The following is a 17,481-nucleotide window of genomic DNA, read 5'->3' as shown; positions in this document are numbered from 1 at the left end:
GCTTCAGGAATAGCCGCCCAAAGCCTCTTGAGCTGTGGTGCCCGGAATTGGACACCGTATTCCAGGTGTGGTCTGACCCAAGGGAGAACAGAGTGGTACAGTGGTACCTGGGGTTACATACGCTGCAGGTTACAGACTCCGCTAACCCAGAAATAGTGCTTCAGGTTAAGAACTTTGCTTCAGGATGAGAACAGAAATCATGCAGTGGCAGCAGCAGGAGGCCCCATTAAAGTGGTGCTTCAGGTTAATAACAGTTTCAGGTTAAGAACGGACCTCCGGAACGAATTACAGTGGTGCCTCGGGTTAAGTACTTAATTCCTAGCAATTAGTAATAATAATACATTTATATTGTTACGATTAAATATTTTTTATTAGGTTTTCAAATACATAAAGCAGAGTAAGTTATCGTTGGAAGTAAGCGGATATAATTATGCTTCCCTCAGTCAGTAAACAAACATACACAGAACTACTATAACAAATAAACGAATTCATTTAAAACAACCTAAATCCCACCCACAAACTAAAGACCTTTTGGTTCTAAGTACAGTGGTACCTTGGGGACGCAGGTGGCGCTGTGGGTAAAACCTCAGTGCCTAGGGCTTGCCGATCGCGTGGTCGGCGGTTCGAATCCCCGCAGCAGGGTGAGCTCCTGTCTTTTGGTCCCAGCTCCTGCCAACCAAGCAGTTCGAAAGCACCCCTAAGTGCAAGTAGATAAATAGGTACCGCTTTATAGCGGGAAGGTAAACGGCGTTTCCGTGTGCTGCGCTGTTGCTGGCTCGCCAGAGCAGCTTCATTACGCTGGCCACGTGACCCGGAAGTGTCTCCGGACAGCGCTGGCCCCCGGCCTCTTATGGGCGCACAACCCTAGAGTCGGACACGACTGGCCCGTACGGGCAGGGGTTCCTTTACCTTTACAGTGGTACCTTGGGTTAAGTACTTCGTTCCGGAGGTCCGTTCTTAACCTGAAACTGTTCTTAACCTGAAGCACCACTTTAGCTAATGGGGCCTCCCACTGCTGCCACGCCGCCGGAGCACGATTTCTGTTCTCATCCCGAAGCAAAGTTCTTAACCCGAGGTATTTCTGGGTTAGCGGAGTCTGTAACCTGAAGCGTATGTAACCTGAAGTGTATGTAACCTGAGGTACCACTGTAAGTACTTAACCCGAGGTACCACTGTACTATGAAATGTAGCTCAGGTGTGTTTAGGTTCCTGATGGCTTATGCCGTGTCGTCTCCTTCCAGAGCTAATCATCACAGCCGGTGGCGAAAACATCCCTCCAGTCCCTATTGAGGATGCCATCAAAGAGGCCGTCCCCATCCTCAGCAACGTCATGTTGATAGGGGACAAGGCCAAATTCCTTGCGATGCTCATGACTCTGAAGGTAAGTCCTGCTATTTCCTGTCTCCTTCCCCAATCTTCTTTTTTTAAATAATTTTTATTGATTTTAACATATAAATTATAAAATGTACCACAAAAGGTATCACTTATACAATCTTTTCAGACTTCCATCAGCACCTCTGATGATCCACTGTTTTAACCACTTTTTATGCATTTCTTAACTTTATATTGCCTTTACATCTCTTAACAAATCATCCTCCCCTTCTCCATTTTTGCAATACTTCCAATAATACTCCTCACAAAACGTCTTGCAAACCTACAAATGTCGTCTGTTCTTCACAATTACTTTTCAAATAGTCCGTAAATTTACTCCAGTCTTCCGTGAATTTCTGGTCCCGCCGGTTTCGAATCCTTCCTGTTAGTTTATCTAGTTCTGCATAGTCCATTAACTTCATCCTCCATTCTTCAATCGTCGGTGTGTCCTTTCCCAATCTTGACGTGTGTTTCCGTGTCAGGGCAGTTATTGGGAGTCGGACAGCCGCAAAGCTTGTTATAAGAAAAAACTGCTCCCTTCCCGCAGTGGTGTCCAAACTTTTTTCAAAGAGGGCCAGATCTGATGAAGTGAAGGGCCGTGAGGGCCGACCACAGTCGACCTTTTTTTTAGGATTGAAGTTGTTGAGGTGTTTTTTTTAGGATTTTACCCCAGGAAATAAACTTTGAAGGTGACACGGAAACTGCAATTAATCCAGAATGCGGCAGCTAGACTGGTGACTGGGAGTGGCCGCCGGGACCACATAACACCGGTTCTGAGAGATCTGCATTGGCTCCCAGTACGTTTCCGAGCACAATTCAAAGTGTTGGTGCTGACCTTTAAAGCCCTAAACGGCCTCGGTCCTGTATACCCGAAGGAGCATCTCCACCCCCATCGTTCAGCCACTGAGGTCCAGCTCCGAGGGCCTTCTGGCGGTTCCCTCATTGCGAGAAGTGAGGTTACAGGGAACCAGGCAGAGGGCCTTCTCGGTGGTGGCGCCCACCCTGTGGAATGCCCTCCCTTCAGATGTGAAAGCAATAAGCAGCTATCCTATATTTAAAAGACATCTGAAGGCAGCCCTGTTCAGGGAAGTTTTAAATATTTAACACTGTACTGTTTAACACTTGATTGGGAGCTGCTCAGAGTGGCTGGAGAAACTCAGCCAGATGGGCAGGGTATAAGTAATAAATTATTATTATTATTAGGGCCAGATTAAACAGACCTGTGGGCCGGATTAGGCCCCCGAAACTGACTTTGGACATGTCTGCCTTACGGGGTATTCCGGAGCCCTTATAGAGTCCTTAAGTGGGTTCCCTATCCGTAGGAGGAAATAACAGAGGCCAACCAGAGAATATTGAGAAGCAAAGCAGCTAGTAAGCCTGATCTTTATTAAAGTTTTGCAACAGGGTCCCCACTCACCACACACAGGGGGAGCAGAGAACCCAGAACAATGTTGCACAAGCCCTTATATAGACTCTTGAAATTGTTCTCCCAAGACCACCCCCCCAAAAAAAAAAACCCCACACATCATACATACATCACAGAAGGGAGCGGTCTACAGCAGAAATCCTGCCTGCCAGGGTACCTGATAATGGTCACTGGTGGCATTACCTGGGCAGCCTGGTCATTCTTTTTTTAGCTCCTGAGTCCAGGTCACAGGCTCACCCTATTCATTCACAAATACGCCCTTAAGGCAGGATTTGCAAGCGGAAAAGCAATGGGAAGAAATTCCCCATTTGCCTCCCTTTCTGCAAAGGAATATTTGACGCCACTGGGAGAGTCAAAATGGCTTCAGGATGGCTCTCCCGTACTATTTCAGACACATGGTTCATATATTTAGTTATGTGTGCATTTATGAATATTTATTCCATATTTGAGACCTTAAAATTCTTGTAACAAGCTGTTCATGAAGTTGGCTCTTTATTCAGCACAGCACAGACATAGACAGCACAGCAACTCTTTCCTGTAGATCTTGCCTCCCCCCTCCCCAAGGCAGTTGTGTCAGGAGTTCAGCCTACACTCGAGTAGGACCCTTGCAGAGACACATGCCCAACTGGCATGTTCTCTCCCTCCTGGTCAATCGTTTGGGAGGTTCATAAGCTTTCTTCAGCCCGAACATCACAGCGACCGATGCCAACCGACACCGGCACACTTAGGGATCCGCAGAGTTTGTGTAACAGAACTCAGCATTTTGGCTAATCTACTTTATTTACATATGAACACACACGGAGCACTGCAACATGGCTCCCTCTCTCTCTAGCATCAGACAGCAAAGAGAAAAAGAACAAAGGACAAGAGGCCCACTTCACGGAACACAGTAACACAAACACCCTGTCTCCGTTACTTCCCACGCTGTGGAGTCAAAACATACACTGTCACGTGATAGACAAGAATCCCATGACTGCAATCGTAGAGCAGGAATCCTAACAAGTTGCAGGGACTGTGTCTTCCCACAACTGGCTGTGCTTCTCCGGGGTCCTTCCCAAGCGATCTGAGATTCTGCCAGCGTGTCTGTCTTTACTACACCCTCTTCACACCTCTTCTGGTTCTGGAAGACTAGCAGGGAAGGGAGCAGGAGGGGGAGACTGCCTGGCTCCTTTGCCAGCCTGGCTTTCATCTCTTGTCTCCTGGCTCCCCTTTCCTCCAGCCTGATTTCTGCACTGCTCTCTGCCACAGACTCTCCCTTCTCCCGAAGCCCTGTCACTCTTTCAACTTCCTCCTCCTCATTCTGCTCCCTTGTCTTCTCCCTCTGAGAGGGGGAGAATGTGGCCTAACTTCTTCAGTCCAGTAATTCAGCAGAACTTGGGTTGGAAAGATGTGTGGAAAGGATCTGGGTCCACGTTGTGGCCTCCTGTGTTGGCTGACGCACCCGCGCCGCTCCTTTTGAATTCTTCCATTCCAGTGCATGGTGAACCTAGAAACCGGAGACCCGGAAGACGCGCTGACGCCTCAAGCCATCGAGTTCTGCCATAAACTGGGCAGCAAGGCCACCAAAGTGTCCGACATTGTGAACAGCAGAGACCCGGCGGTGTACAGCGCCATTCAGAAAGGGGTCACGTCCGTCAACGAACGAGCCACTTCGAACGCTCAGAAAATCCAAAAGTGGATGCTCCTAGACAAGGATTTCTCCATCGCAGGCGGAGAACTGGGTGAGTGGGTGAAGCAGGTGTCCTTTTCCTTCAGTAGTCGCGTTTTTATGGAACTTTAAAATCCTACCATACGTACAGTGGTGCCTCGCAAGACGAAAAGAATCCGTTCTGTGATTCTCTTCGTCTAGCGGTTTTTTTGTCTTGCGAAGCAAGCCCATTGAAGGATTAGCGGATTAGCGCTATTAGCGGCTTTTAGAGGCTTTTAGCGGCTTATCTGCTGATCGGATCAGCTGATAAGCGGCTTAGCGCTATTAGCGGCTTTTAGAGTCTTATCTGCTGATCGGATCAGCTGATAAGCTGCTTAGCGGCTTTGAAAAAGGGGGGGAGGGGGGAAAACCAGCAGGAACTCGCAAGACATTTTCGTCTTGCGAAGCAAGCCCATAGGAGATTCGTTTTGCGAAGCACCTCCAAAACGGAAAACTCTTTCGTCTAGCGAGTTTTCCGTCTTGCGAGGCATTCGTCTTGCGGGGCACCACTGTATTCCAAGTTCCACATTTGTTATGTTTCTCTTTAAACTTAAGAACAGCACTCCAGGCTGTTCTTACTTCCTATCCCTGACGTAGATGGCCCTATCATCTAAACCACTGAGCCTCTTGGGCTTGCCGATCAGAAGGTCGGCGGTTCGAGTCCCCGCGACGGAGTGAGCTCCCGTTGCTCTGTTCCAGCTCCTGCCAACCTAGCACAGGGGTAGGCAACCTAAGGCCTGGGGGCCAGATCCGGCCCAATCGCCTTCTCAATCCGGCCCGCGGACGGTCCGGGAATCGCATGTTTTTACATGAGTAGAATGTGTCCCTTGATTTAAAATGCATCTCTGGGTTATTTGTGGGCCATAGGAATTCGTTCATCCCCCGCCCCCAAAAAAATTATAGTCCAGCCCCCCACAAGGTCTGAGGGACAGTGGACTGGCCCCCTGCTGAAAAAGTTTGCTGACCCCTGAGCAGTTTGAAAGCACGCCAGTGCAAGTAGATAAATAGGTACTGCTGTGACAGGAAGGTAAACGGCGTTTCCGTGCGCTCCGGTTTCCGTCCCGGTGTCCCGTTCCACCAGAAGTGGTTTAGTCATGCTAGCCACATGACCCGGAAAGCTGACTGCGGACAAACACCGCCTCCCTCGGCCTGAAAGCTAGATGAGCGCCGCAACCCCATAGTTGCCTTTGACTGGACTTAACCGTCCGGGGTCCTTTACCTTTTACCTCTCAACCCATTTACATCCTGCCTTCTTGTAAACATTTCCCCTAAGAAATATCCCTCTATTTCATATGTTATCAGTATTTCAAATCCTGCTCGTGATTTCATCTGATTACGGTATTTTTTCAGATATTCCAAAAGGGGCTTTCATTCTTCCATGCGTAGTCCATCGTGTTGGTTTCTTATTTATGCTCTGTAGTTTTCTTAAAGGTAAAGGGACCCCTGACCATTAGGTCCAGTCGTGACCGACTCTGGGGTTGCGGCGCTCATCTCGCTTTACTGGCCGAGGGAGCCGGCGTATAGCTTCCGGGTATGTGGCCAGCATGACTAAGCCGCTTCTGGCGAACCAGAGCAGCGCACGGAAATGCCGTTTACCTTCCCGCCGGAGCGGTACCTATTTATCTACTTGCACTTTGATGTGCTTTTGAACTTCTAGGTTGGCAGGAGAAGGGACCGAGCAACGGGAGCTTACCCCGTCGCGGGGATTCGAACCGCCGACCTTCTGATCGGCAAGTCCTAGGCTCTGTGGTTTAACCCACAGCGCCACCCGCTTCCCTTTTTATGCTCTTAGTTTTTTGCTTTAAAATCCATTCTTCTATTGTTGGTGTTTTATCTTCTTTCCAGTTCTGCATATGCAAGGTTCTGGCTGCTGCTGTTGCATGCGTAAATAAATCTTTAGTTACTGTTTTGCTTTGCAATGGGCTGGATTGGATTACCCTCGGGGGTCCCAGTGCCATGATACTATGAAAAAACACTACAGAAGGTTAAAAATTCTGAAATGGGTAAATGAAGGAATGGTCCGCCAAGACGCATCAGCAAAATTCCCAAGTAGTTTTTGGGTGGAGTGGGGTTGGCAGCCCCTGGTCTGCACTGAGTAGCAGCCGCTGCCCAGGGTTTAAAACGGGACCCTCACGATCATCCAGTCCAACCCCAAGAAATATGCAAGCTTGTCCCTTCCGGGGATCGAACCTGCAACCTTGGCCTTAAAAAAGGTAGAGGGACCCCTTGACCATTAGGTCCAGTCGTGGCTGACTCGGGGGTTGCGGCGCTCATCTCTCTTTATTGGCCGAGGGAACCGGCGTACAGCTTCCGGGTCATGTACCCAGCATGACTGAGCCGCTTCTGGCGTACCAGAGCAGCGCACGAAACACCGTTTACCTTCCCGCCGGAGTGGTACCTATTTATCTACTTGCACTTTGACATGCTTTCGAACTGCTAGGTTGGCAGGAGTAGGGACCGAGCAACGGGAGCTCACCCTGTCGCGGGGATTCGAACCGCCGACCTTCTGATCGGCAAGTCCTAGGCTCTGTGGTTTAACCCACAGTGCCATCCGTGTCCCTTTGCAACCTTGGCCTTATCAGCAACAATTTGAGCCACCTGAGCTATCCAGGAAGCTCCTTGGAGACGGTGCCAGGAATCGAACCTGGACTTTCTTCGGAGAAGCCTCGTGTTTTCTCCAGCCTTTCTGGACAGATCCTAACGCTCTTTCTCTTGTTTCCAGGCCCCACGATGAAACTAAAGAGGCCCGTGGTCGCCAAGATGTACAAACAGCAAATAGACCAGCTTTACGCGGACTAAACGAACACCTAACGATCGCCGGAGGACTGCATACCCGCCGGCCTGCCTCTATCAGAAGTCCAATCTTCGCTGCACGGACCGTCTTCATATGGAAAGAGAAGCGCCGCCGTCTCTCGCTCCTCTTTCCTCTACCCTTATTGAAAAACGAGGTTTCAATAAAGGCAGCTCCCCGAATTCAGCTTGGTTTCTCTCCTCGCCAGTTGCTCCCTGTCCCTCCCACCCCTTCCAAAGCCAAGTATTTCGGCTGCAAAACACCAGTGGCCTTCTCTGCTTTTCTGTCTCTCCCTCACACTTCCTGGGCTTGGTTTTGGAACCCTGTTTTGGCACAGGGCTCCAGCCTGCTCTTGTGGCTTTGCACCCGGGCAAGGTCCCTCGGCCTTTTCTGCCACGTCTGTGTCTTCCACAACCCACCCTCACCCTTTCTTGAAATTGAATGTACAGAAAGTGTGGTTTTTGTCCCCTAACTGTGCCTTGCAGGGCGGGGAAAAACCCTGCGGTTTAGACATGCAAATAATGCACGTCTCCTGTCCCCACGGTCTAAACAGAATTCTGTTCTAGCAAGCGGCTGGCGGGAGTTGCAGTGAAACCATCTCTCCACTGAACCGACTTCCTTTCTTCTTTGGTGAAACGCGGCACAACTTTATAGTTGTGTGAGCTTTCCCCCCACCCTCTCCCACAGAGACCCACGACCCACCGAGAAACAACCACAGATGTCTTTCACGTGTGGATAAAAGGAAATCCGGTGCACTCACTAAAATCCTTATTATTATTATTATTATTATTTATATTTTGGAGTCTGTTCACTTGGTGAGGCTCGGCTGTAGCATCCGTTCGCGTGGAGCCTTTTCCGCAGAAACACAGGCAGCCGCGACTCTTTCCCCTGTCCTCCTGGCAACCGGATTTTAGCGGTTCCTCCTGCGTCACCGAGGAAACGTTGGAAGGTGGTGGGACCTTGGAAAATCCTTGCCTGTGAACATGCTTTTTGCCCTCTGGGGGAAATGAGCACATGGGGACTCCCTGGCATGCAAGAAAGGACTCTAAAACTCTTATCTGAAAGTTGTGCCCATTCAATCAAGCCACAAGTGTTGCCAGGCTGGGAGAACATCCGTGTAGCTTTCTGGGGCTGGTTCCTGTTGTTTTATAGTTTTATTTCCCTCTCCTTTTTTCCTGTACTTGCTACCTTGACTACAGATGTAAGACCCCTACCCACAGCAAAATAATTCTGGGAGATATTTGCTCCCCAATGCCTCTTGTTTATGCTGAAGCTGTTAAACCTCGTCGTGGAGAGACACAATATGTTCTGGCGTGCTGCAGAGTTGAGAAATAGCCTTATGGGGGTATTGTTGTAGAGTGTTTGGGTTTTGTTTTGTTTTTTTAGAGAGAGTTGTGCCCGTGCAGGGATAGAGGGAGGTGTTTGGAGGTAAAGCGAGGAGCTGTTGACGTCCAAAGAAAATACTTCCGGAATGTAAATGGCACTGGGTATTTGGTGTTGTGGTTCAATCATGTTTGCAATTGAATGTATTGGGGTTAAATTTGCGGGGCGGGAGAGGGTCCTTTTGTACCCCCTCAAAAAAAGACAATGTTTGCTACGAGCCCAAGGTTTATGTACACCTCTCCTGCCCTCTTGGAATGAGTGTTTAATAAAATTTCCGAATATCTCAAGTCTTGGCCTTTGTTTTTTCCCTTTCGTTCTCCTCCTAAATAATACTGCTCCGTAGTGTGTGCTCTCCGGTTTTAAAGGGTACTGCTTCTTAGTAAGCAAACACCTTGGACTTAAGTTGTCTGGGATGTTTTTTTTTAAAAATGAAACATTTGCTGCATTGTGGGTGTGGAGTTTTAATTGGCTATTTTATCGGTACTTTGCATTTCAATAGCTTTACTTCCCTTGAGCCGAACAGAGAACATGGCAGAATGCAAATAGCTTCTGGGCCAAAGTCATCTTTAGGTCCCGCCATCTTGATTCAAAATGGCACCCAAACGTGGACAAAGACCACCGCCTCCATCTTGGGAGCCGTTGTGGCAACTTGGGCAACAATATCTTAAGAAGCATCCAAAACTGACACAATTGCGACCCATCGTGTCAAACTGGGCAACCACACCTTCAGAATGCTCCAAATCGCCGCAGTTTGGACCTAAAATGGGTGCTGTGATGTCAAAATGTGCGGGGATATCTTCAGAGGCCTACATGTTGGCACAGTTGGGGCCTGTCATGCCAAGAACTGGTGAAATTCGTACCAAGCACAGGTTTTGGTCCGCCATCTTGATTCAAAATGGCGGCCACTGGCTCAACGTCAACACAAATTCCACGAGGAACCCTCCTGCTGAGTTCGAAATTGGCGCAATTTGGACCCGTTGTGTCAAAAATCAGACGTAAGTCGCATCCAAGTCATGTTTCGGATTAGCACCTTGGTTTGAAACGACAGCTGCCACCCCATCCAAACATCGAGAACTGCTGTTCTCTCGCCAGGTCTGGTGGCGGCATTTCAAGAGATGTCCAAGCGCACTGCTTTCCAAAAACGCATAGTAAATCGCTCAAGTCCTTTCTGTTGTTGTTTTGGTGCTCGTCTATAATGAATGGAGATAAATACTGTGGGTGCCAATGCAAAATGGCTGCCATTTGCGGAAGAAAAAGAGGGGACTTTACTTTGTACCAGTGAGTAAAGGTAAAGGGACCCCTGACCACTAGGTCCAGTCGTGGCCAACTCTGGGGTTGCGGCGCTCATCTCGCTTTATTGGCCGAGGGAGCCGGTGTACAGCTTCTGGGTCATGTGGCCAGCATGACTAAACCGCTTCTGGCGAACCAGAGCAGTGCACGGAAACGCCGTTTCCCTTCCCACCGGAGTGGTACCTATTTATCTTCTTGCACTTTGATGTGCTTTCGAACTCCTAGGTTGGCAGGAGCTGGGACTGAACAACGGGAGCTCACCCCATCGCGGGGATTCGAACTGCCGACCTTCTGATCAACAAGCCCTAGGATCTGTGGTTTACTTACTAACTTAAAGGTAAAGGGACCCCTGACCGCTAGGTCCAGTTGTGACCGACTCTGGGGTTGCGGCGCTCATCTCACTTTATTGGCCGAGGGAGCCGGCGTACAGCTTCCGGGTCATGTAGCCAGCAGGACTAAGCCGCTTCTGGTGAACCAGAGCAGCGAACGGTAACGCCGTTTACCTTCCCGCCGGAGTGGTACCTATTTATCTACTTGCACTTGGACGTGCTTTTGAACTGCTAGGTGGGCAGGAGCAGGGACCGAGCAACGGGAGCTCACCCCGTCATTGCGGGGTGTACCAGTGAGTACAGACGCACAAAAATCCCTGTTTATATCTACCAAACACACACTGGCAGACATTCACACACGACAGTCCCTTGCTTTCAACCAGGGTGCAGGGACGCCGCCCTGCAGTCTTGATTCACAAAGAGCAGGGGTCAGCAAACTTTTTCAGCAGGGGGCTGGTGTGGTCCACTGTCCCTTAGACCTTGTGGGGGGCTGGACTATATATATTTTTTTTGGGGGGGGGGGGGAGATGAACGAATTCCTATGCCCCACAAATAACCCAGAGATGCATTTTAAATAAAAGGACAGTCTACCCATGTAAAAACATGCTGATTCCCAGACCGTTCGCGGCCTGGATTTAGACGGTGATTGGGCCGGATCTGGCCCCCGGGGCCTAATAATAATAATAATAATAATAATAATAATTTATTATTTATACCCCACCCATCTGGCTGGGCCTCCCCAGCCACTCTGGGCGGCTTCCCCAAAAAATAAATATCTTAGTTTGCCTACCCATGGCAGAGCGCATGGGATGATTTAATGCAATTATTTCCAGGGCCACAGATCAAGGCGAATGCTCTGGTCTGCAAAGCTTAAGCTATAATAGATGCATTGATCTTTTTTCTAGAGGACTTAAGGATCTTGCTTTTGCTGCAGCTGACAATGTCTGCCCCGTAAGCTACATGCTAGGCTCAGCAAGTTGCGCTCTTGACTAATCCATCCTTCCTTCCTTCCTGTTCATGCGCAAGCCTCGTGGCCTCGATGCCCTGAGCAATGCGGAGCACCTTGGCCCAGCCGCAACATTAATTCCCACAACGCCTTGGGACTCTGTACAGGAAATTAAATACGTTGCCTGGAGCCACTCTTGCAGATGTCCTGTAAAACTCCAGGTTTTCCCCCTTTATCTTTGCATTCTTCCCCCTCTCCTACGGCTTTCATGGGTAGAGTGCCTCTGAATGTGGAGGCTCTCTCTATATAACTTGTAGCCAATGGCCTTTGTCTCATTTATCTCATTTATTCTGGGTTGTCCGGCGCAAGGTGAGGGCTACCTTTTCCAGTATTCTGGAAATAACACGAATAAATAGCGTGGAAGGTAGGGGAAGGTGGGAGAGGAAATAAAATAAAATAAAAGCATGGAAGGTACGGGATTGTGGGGAGAGGCCATAAGATAAAATTGCTTTATAGAGGTGTAAATAATTATAAGCATGAGAAGAAGTAAAATGTTTTCTATTTTTCCCTTGGTTACATGTATTTTCTTTATTTCTTTGTATATTTTTTTCTGTTTTGTACTTAAAATTTAATAAAAAATATTGTTTTAAAAAGATAAGATAAAATAAATGTATAAATAGCATGGGAGGTAGGGGGAGGGTGGGAGAGGAACTAAAATAAAATGAATAAATAGCATTGAAGGTAGGAGAGGGTGGGAGAGGAACTAAAATAAAACAAAACAAAATGCATAAATAGCATGGAAGTGGTAAAGGTAAAGGTAAAGGGACCCCTGACCATTAGGTCCAGTCATGACCGACTCTGGGGTTGCGGCGCTCATCTCGCTTTACTGGCCGAGGGAGCCGGCGTACAACTGGTCATGTGGCCAGCAGGACTAAGCCACTTCTGGCGAACCAGAGCAGCGCACGGAAACGCCGTTTACCTTCTTGCCAGAGCGGTACCTATTTATCTACTTGCACTTTGACGTGCTTTCGAACTGCTAGGTTGGCAGGAGCAGGGACCGAGCCAACGGGAGCTCACCCCGTCATCGTGGGGATTCGAACCGCCGACCTTCTGATCGGCAAGCCCAAGAGGCTCTGTGGTTTAACCCACAGCGCCACCCGCATCCCTATGGAAGTGGTAGAGGACATAAAATAAAATAAAATAAAATAATAAAATAAAATAAATAGCATGGAAGGTAGGGAAGGATGGGAGAGGCCATAAAATAAGTAGCATGGAAGGTAGGGGAGGGTGGAAAATAAGATAAGATAAGATATAAGATAAGATAAAATTTAAAATTTATTTGCAGAAACATTGTAAAAATTTTGAATGTTGATGACATTGAAATGAATTGAAGGGGCTCTAGCAACAAGGTAAAAAGTATAAGGGGACTAATAATAGATAAACTAATAGATCAGGAATTTGCTGAACTAAATTTAAAAGGGATACAATAATGGGAGACGTGAGGAAGTCAGGAAAATAAGTCAATTTAAAGTGGAGAGATTAAGAAAGAGAAAAATTTGTGTTTTTTTCCTATATGTGTTTTTTCTTTTTGTGTTTAATGTTTGTATTTTTGTATTTTGTATTTTTGTGTTTTTGTATTTTGTATTTGTTTTGCATTTGCCTTTTGTGTTTTCTAAACTTTTCTACTGTCAAAACCTAATAAAATATTATAAAATAAAATAAAAAAATAAATGGCATGGAAAGTAGGGGAGGAAATAAAATAAAGCAAAAAGCCTGGAAGGGATGGGAGGGTAGGTGGAGAAAAGAAAACGAAATAACATTGAAATGAATTGCAGGGGTTTTAGCAATAAGGTAAAATGTAAGGTGTCTTTTTATATGTTGTTTTTTTTGTGTGTGTGTTTAATGTTTGTATTTCTGTATTTTGTAATTTTGTATCTTTTTTTGTCCTTTGTATTTTTCTAAACTGTTTTTATGGATAAAACCCTAATGAAATATTATAAAAAAAAGAAAAGAAAAAACGAAATAAATAGCGCGGAAGCGGTCGGCGCTCTGCACGCGCTCAGAAACCCGCCGCCCCTCCCCGCTCCCCCTCCTCCTCCTCCTCCCCCTCCCCGAGCAGCGCCGCTCCCATTGGCCGCCGCGAGCGCCCAATCATCGCCAGCGTAGGCCTCGAGGGAGGGAGGGAGGGAGGGGGGAGGATAGCGCCGCCCTCCGAGGGGGCGGGGCTCGGGAGGCGTGGGGGGCGTGGCCCGGGCGCCGACGTCACGCGGGTAGGCTAGCAACAGTTGCCTCGAAACCCCGCGCGAGGAGGCGCCATAGTGACTGTAGCCCTGGAGACGGTTACTTGCCAACGGGAGCCGCCGCCGCCGCCGCCGCCTCACGCAGCCCCGACCGCCGCCGGAGCCCCGCGCAGCCCTGAGGGGCCGGGGAGCCACCCAGGTAAGCCTGCCGGGGACGGACGGCGCCTTTTCCCCCCTCGCTCCGGTTCGACTCCGGAGTCACTCCGGATTAGCGGGGGTGGGGTGGTGGTGGGGGGAAGGCTCTCCCCGCTCCCCGGACGGGAAGGAGGAGCCGGAGTGACGCCGCGGTGACGAGTTTGGCGAGGAGGCGAGCGGGCCGGGGGAATCCGGAGTGACTCCGGATCGGGAGGCGGAGAGGGGTGGGGGAGCCCAGAAGGGAGCTGGGGGGGGGTGGGCGTGCGCGCGCTTGAGAGAAAGGGAAAGTGTGTGGGGGTGGGGTGGGGGGCGGTCGCCTTTGCAGCGAATCCGGAGTGACATCGAGTTTGGAGGGCTGGGAACTTCGGGGAAAGTTTTTTTTATTCTTTTCGTTCCTGCCCGGGGGGGGGGGGAAATGGAAACTGGAGTGAGCCTGGTTTCGGATGAGAGCAAGCCGAGTGGCGCTCTGTTCTGTTGTAAAGATGGGTTTTGAATTCGGAGTGGCTCCGGATTCGGGGGGATGAATTAGTTGTAAAGATGGGTTTTTAATTCGGAGTGGCTCCGGATTCGGGGGGATGAGTTAGGGGTGAAGCCGCTAGCGGGAGCCCGGTTGCCCCAGGCAACTCTGGACTCAAAGAAAAGGGCAGGAAGGTGCGGTTTGCAACTAGAAGAAGCCGATCTGTCCAGAACAGGAGCTCCATTTCTCCACCTGAGGCTCAGAACTGCCTGCACTGACTGGCAGCGTCCTGGACTCGAACCTGGAACCTCCTGCATGCAGTCCGTGCGCTCGGCCACGGAACTGCAAGAGGAAAGAGAGCGATTCAGGTTCGGTGGCGCTCCAGAACAACCCGCTTCTGCAGCAACGACTCCGATTTGGTGTGACTCCGGATTGGTGTGTGTGTGTGTGTGGAAACGTAGGCACTTCCAGATGAGTGCAGTAAGAAGTTGGCTGTACTTTTATTTTCTTTATTTATTCTTTGGAGGAGCGAGGGCGAATGCGGCAGAGACGTGAAACCCCAGGAAACTGCAATAAATAAATGGTGGCCCCACGAAATCCAGATTAAGCGAGGGTCTACCCTGTCATCCTTTGGCTCCCGACCTGCCTGACTAGTCAGCTATGGGAAGGCCACTCTTTGGCAAGGCTAGACATGCGTTCCCCACACACCCCACACCTGTCAGTAATTGCTTTTCCTTCGCAACAACAGTTCAGCAACTAGCATTGCAAAAAAAAAAAGCTCTCCGTGGATGTCGGCCACTGCGATTTCTCTTTGATCTCGTCTTTGTCCCGTTCTTCACAGCAGCCTCTGCACCGTTATCCATCTCTATTTTAAATCTTTGCCACCCCTGCTTTTCAGGTATAAGGTTTCCCAAAGTGATTTGCAAAAATAATTTATTATTTATACCCCGCCCATCTGGCTGGGTTTCCCCAGCCACTCTGGGCGGCTTCCAAAAGAATATTAAAATACTATGATACATCAAACATTAAAAGCTTCCCTAAACAGGGCTGCCTTCAGATGTCTTCTTAACTTTTACTTTCAGTCTTTTCCCCTCGCTTTCTCCAATAATCCTCCGATAAACTTCCCACCCATTTATTTATAAACAGCCTAAAAATTGCTCTGTCGTTTACAAAAGCAACGGCAACGACAACCCAGACTTTCGCGGGTCTGGAATCGTAATGCTCTCATGTCTGTGTTCCTTGTTTAGTTAATTCCAGCTGGAGCGATCCAGAAGAACAGCTTTATTTCCACAAAATTGTGTATGGCTTGACTCACTTGCCTCGAGTTATCTCCTCTCGTATCTCTTTGCTTGCGGCAATCAGGGATCGTGGCTGAACTGGAGGTGTATAGGATTGGGAGCAGAGATTGTGTTCCGTTTACTGATTTATAGTTCCTTGTTGAATATTAAAATTTTATTAAATATATATTAATGATCAGACTGAATCAGTCCCGTCCTCCCAAAAAAACAGGTTTCTTGCTTACATCCTTTCCAGATCGGATTCCTGTTTCTCAAAACAGTGTGACAGTTTTTAATGCAAGGCGAGATAAGGCTAAGCAGAATCCAAGAGAAATTCTAGTTAGCGTCATGGAGTTTAAACCTTTGCAGTAACAGGGTAAGGGCCAGGTCGTTTCCATGGCAATCGACTTACACAGATATAAGCATCACGCAAAATGTCCAATTATCGTTCTCCTTCATCAGGGACGAATGGAGAAGAGGGAAGAGAAAAAAACCTTTCAAATTCCTCGGCGCCATCGCCAGATTTCCAAGCTGCAGGCCTGAATGAATGCTTCAAATTCCTGGGTGGCTGCTTCAAATTATTAGAATTTATCTCCCCATCCCTGCTTTTAAGGGGTATGAAGCAACTTGCAGGGTCTACTTAACTGAGACATTTGCAGCCTGCTATACCCTGGATTACAAATTGCGTTAGTAGCTATCGTCAGCTTCCCGGCGCTGCTTGCCAGAAAATGCCATTTCCTTCTAAAAGTCACAAACCGTAGAAACTCGATGAATTATTCAGCGAGCATAAAACTACTTCCTTGGTGCGAATTTTGGAGTTTGCATCGGAGGCCAAACCTGCGTGTGTGAAATACCGTATTTTTTGCTCTATAACACTCACTTTTCCCCTCCTAAAAAGTAAGGGGAAATGTGTGTGCGTCTTATGGAGCGAATGCAGGCTGCGCAGCTATCCCAGAAGCCAGAACAGCAAGAGGGGTTGCTGCTTTCGCTGCGCAGGAATCCCTCTCGCTGTTCTGGCTTCTGAGATTCAGAATAATTTTTTCCTTGTTTTCCTTCTCCAAAAACTAGGTGCGTCTTGTGGTCTGGTGCGTCTTATAGAGCGGAAAATACGGTGAATAAAACCACTTTCTTCTGCTGCCGTTTGCAGGGCGGGAGAGGGATCGCGGGGGCGGAATTTACAAAACTTTAATAGCTCTGCCCTCCTTTCAGAACTCATTGATTAAACATTTCGGTCTTCAGGCTTCTCCGTCGTCAAATGTACTCCAGACCAAACGGCCTTTTACAAGGGGCGAGATATGCAGCGGAGTGGGATGGCTTTATCTTCCTATTCAGCGAAGGGTTTCTTTCCGATGGCTGCCAAGATATATTTAAAACGTCCACTCCCCTCTCAAGTCTCAAATGCCAGCGCAGTTAAAGTCTGGCTAACATTCCTTCTGGAGTTGATTTCAGTCTGGTTGGCGTGCCAGGGCTTGCTGCTCGGAGAGCAGAACCTCTCCTGACTTGAGATTGTATTTTGGATACGCAAAACCATGTCTTCCTTTCCGTCCTTGTGCCGGGACACTTTGAGCCTGCCCTCTGATTATTCTGCCGTATCTCTCGGCGCCTCGACTTGGAGTGGACCTTAGCCCAAATTCACATCAGCGAAGCAGCTGGCTTTTTCAAGTTTGGGCTGCCCTGGATCGATCGGCATGAAATCAGATATATTGTTGTAACTCACTCTGAGATTTTATGTCAAAGGGGCTGGCGGGAAATCAAATAAATCCAGAGCTTTGGTTTCTACATTAAATCAGAATCCTTGATGAGATTTCTGTTCCCTTCGTAAATGCAAACGTGGCTTAAATAATCTGAGCTGCTGTTGCTCAGATCTAAGGTATCGCAAGCAGAACATTGACAAGTTATCTGAGTTGTCATATCTAAGGTCTTTCGGGCAGAATGATGCCAAGTAATCTGAACTTCCCAGTTCATAAACCTCATTGGCGGGACTTAATGTCTTCCGGTCTGCCTGATCCGGAGAGTTGGATAGCATTTTGGCCCTCACCTGCAAACAGCCCGGGCCCAAGTTGGTCACTGAGAGTGAAGTCTAATCTCC

General features: G+C 48.5%; 2 protein-coding genes across 8 annotated transcripts in view; both read left to right on the top strand.

Annotated features, from left to right (window-relative positions):
- ACSBG2 (acyl-CoA synthetase bubblegum family member 2) overlaps nucleotides 1-8,945 on the top strand; it is a gene marked incomplete at its 5' end in the record, with an annotated part of 49,452 nt that extends 40,507 nt beyond the window's left edge. For all 5 annotated transcript variants that reach the window (XM_083483769.1, XM_083483768.1, XM_083483767.1 and 2 more), the window contains 3 exons: nucleotides 1,242-1,381; nucleotides 4,272-4,518; nucleotides 7,207-8,945. In XM_083483769.1, the coding sequence (XP_083339895.1) occupies nucleotides 1,242-1,381; nucleotides 4,272-4,518; nucleotides 7,207-7,283 (464 nt within the window). In that variant the 3' untranslated portion in view covers nucleotides 7,284-8,945. The remainder of the gene's footprint in view (nucleotides 1-1,241; nucleotides 1,382-4,271; nucleotides 4,519-7,206) is intronic.
- A 4,529-nt stretch (nucleotides 8,946-13,474) lies between these two features.
- Nucleotides 13,475-17,481, top strand: part of RFX2 (regulatory factor X2) — a 52,568-nt gene continuing 48,561 nt past the window's right edge. Inside the window, exon 1 of one of the 3 annotated variants that reach the window (XM_083483781.1) lies at nucleotides 13,475-13,662. The gene's annotated coding sequence lies outside the window, so the exon portion shown is untranslated. The remainder of the gene's footprint in view (nucleotides 13,663-17,481) is intronic. The other 2 variants (XM_083483780.1, XM_083483782.1) reach the window with 2 other exon arrangements.

The sequence above is a fragment of the Podarcis liolepis genome (genome assembly GCF_965112155.1).
Source record: "Podarcis liolepis genome assembly, chromosome: 18".
Classification (NCBI taxonomy): Eukaryota; Metazoa; Chordata; class Lepidosauria; order Squamata; family Lacertidae; genus Podarcis; species Podarcis liolepis.
The sequence above is the reverse complement of the archived record's forward strand: the minus strand, read 5'-3'. Positions and strand labels throughout refer to the sequence as shown.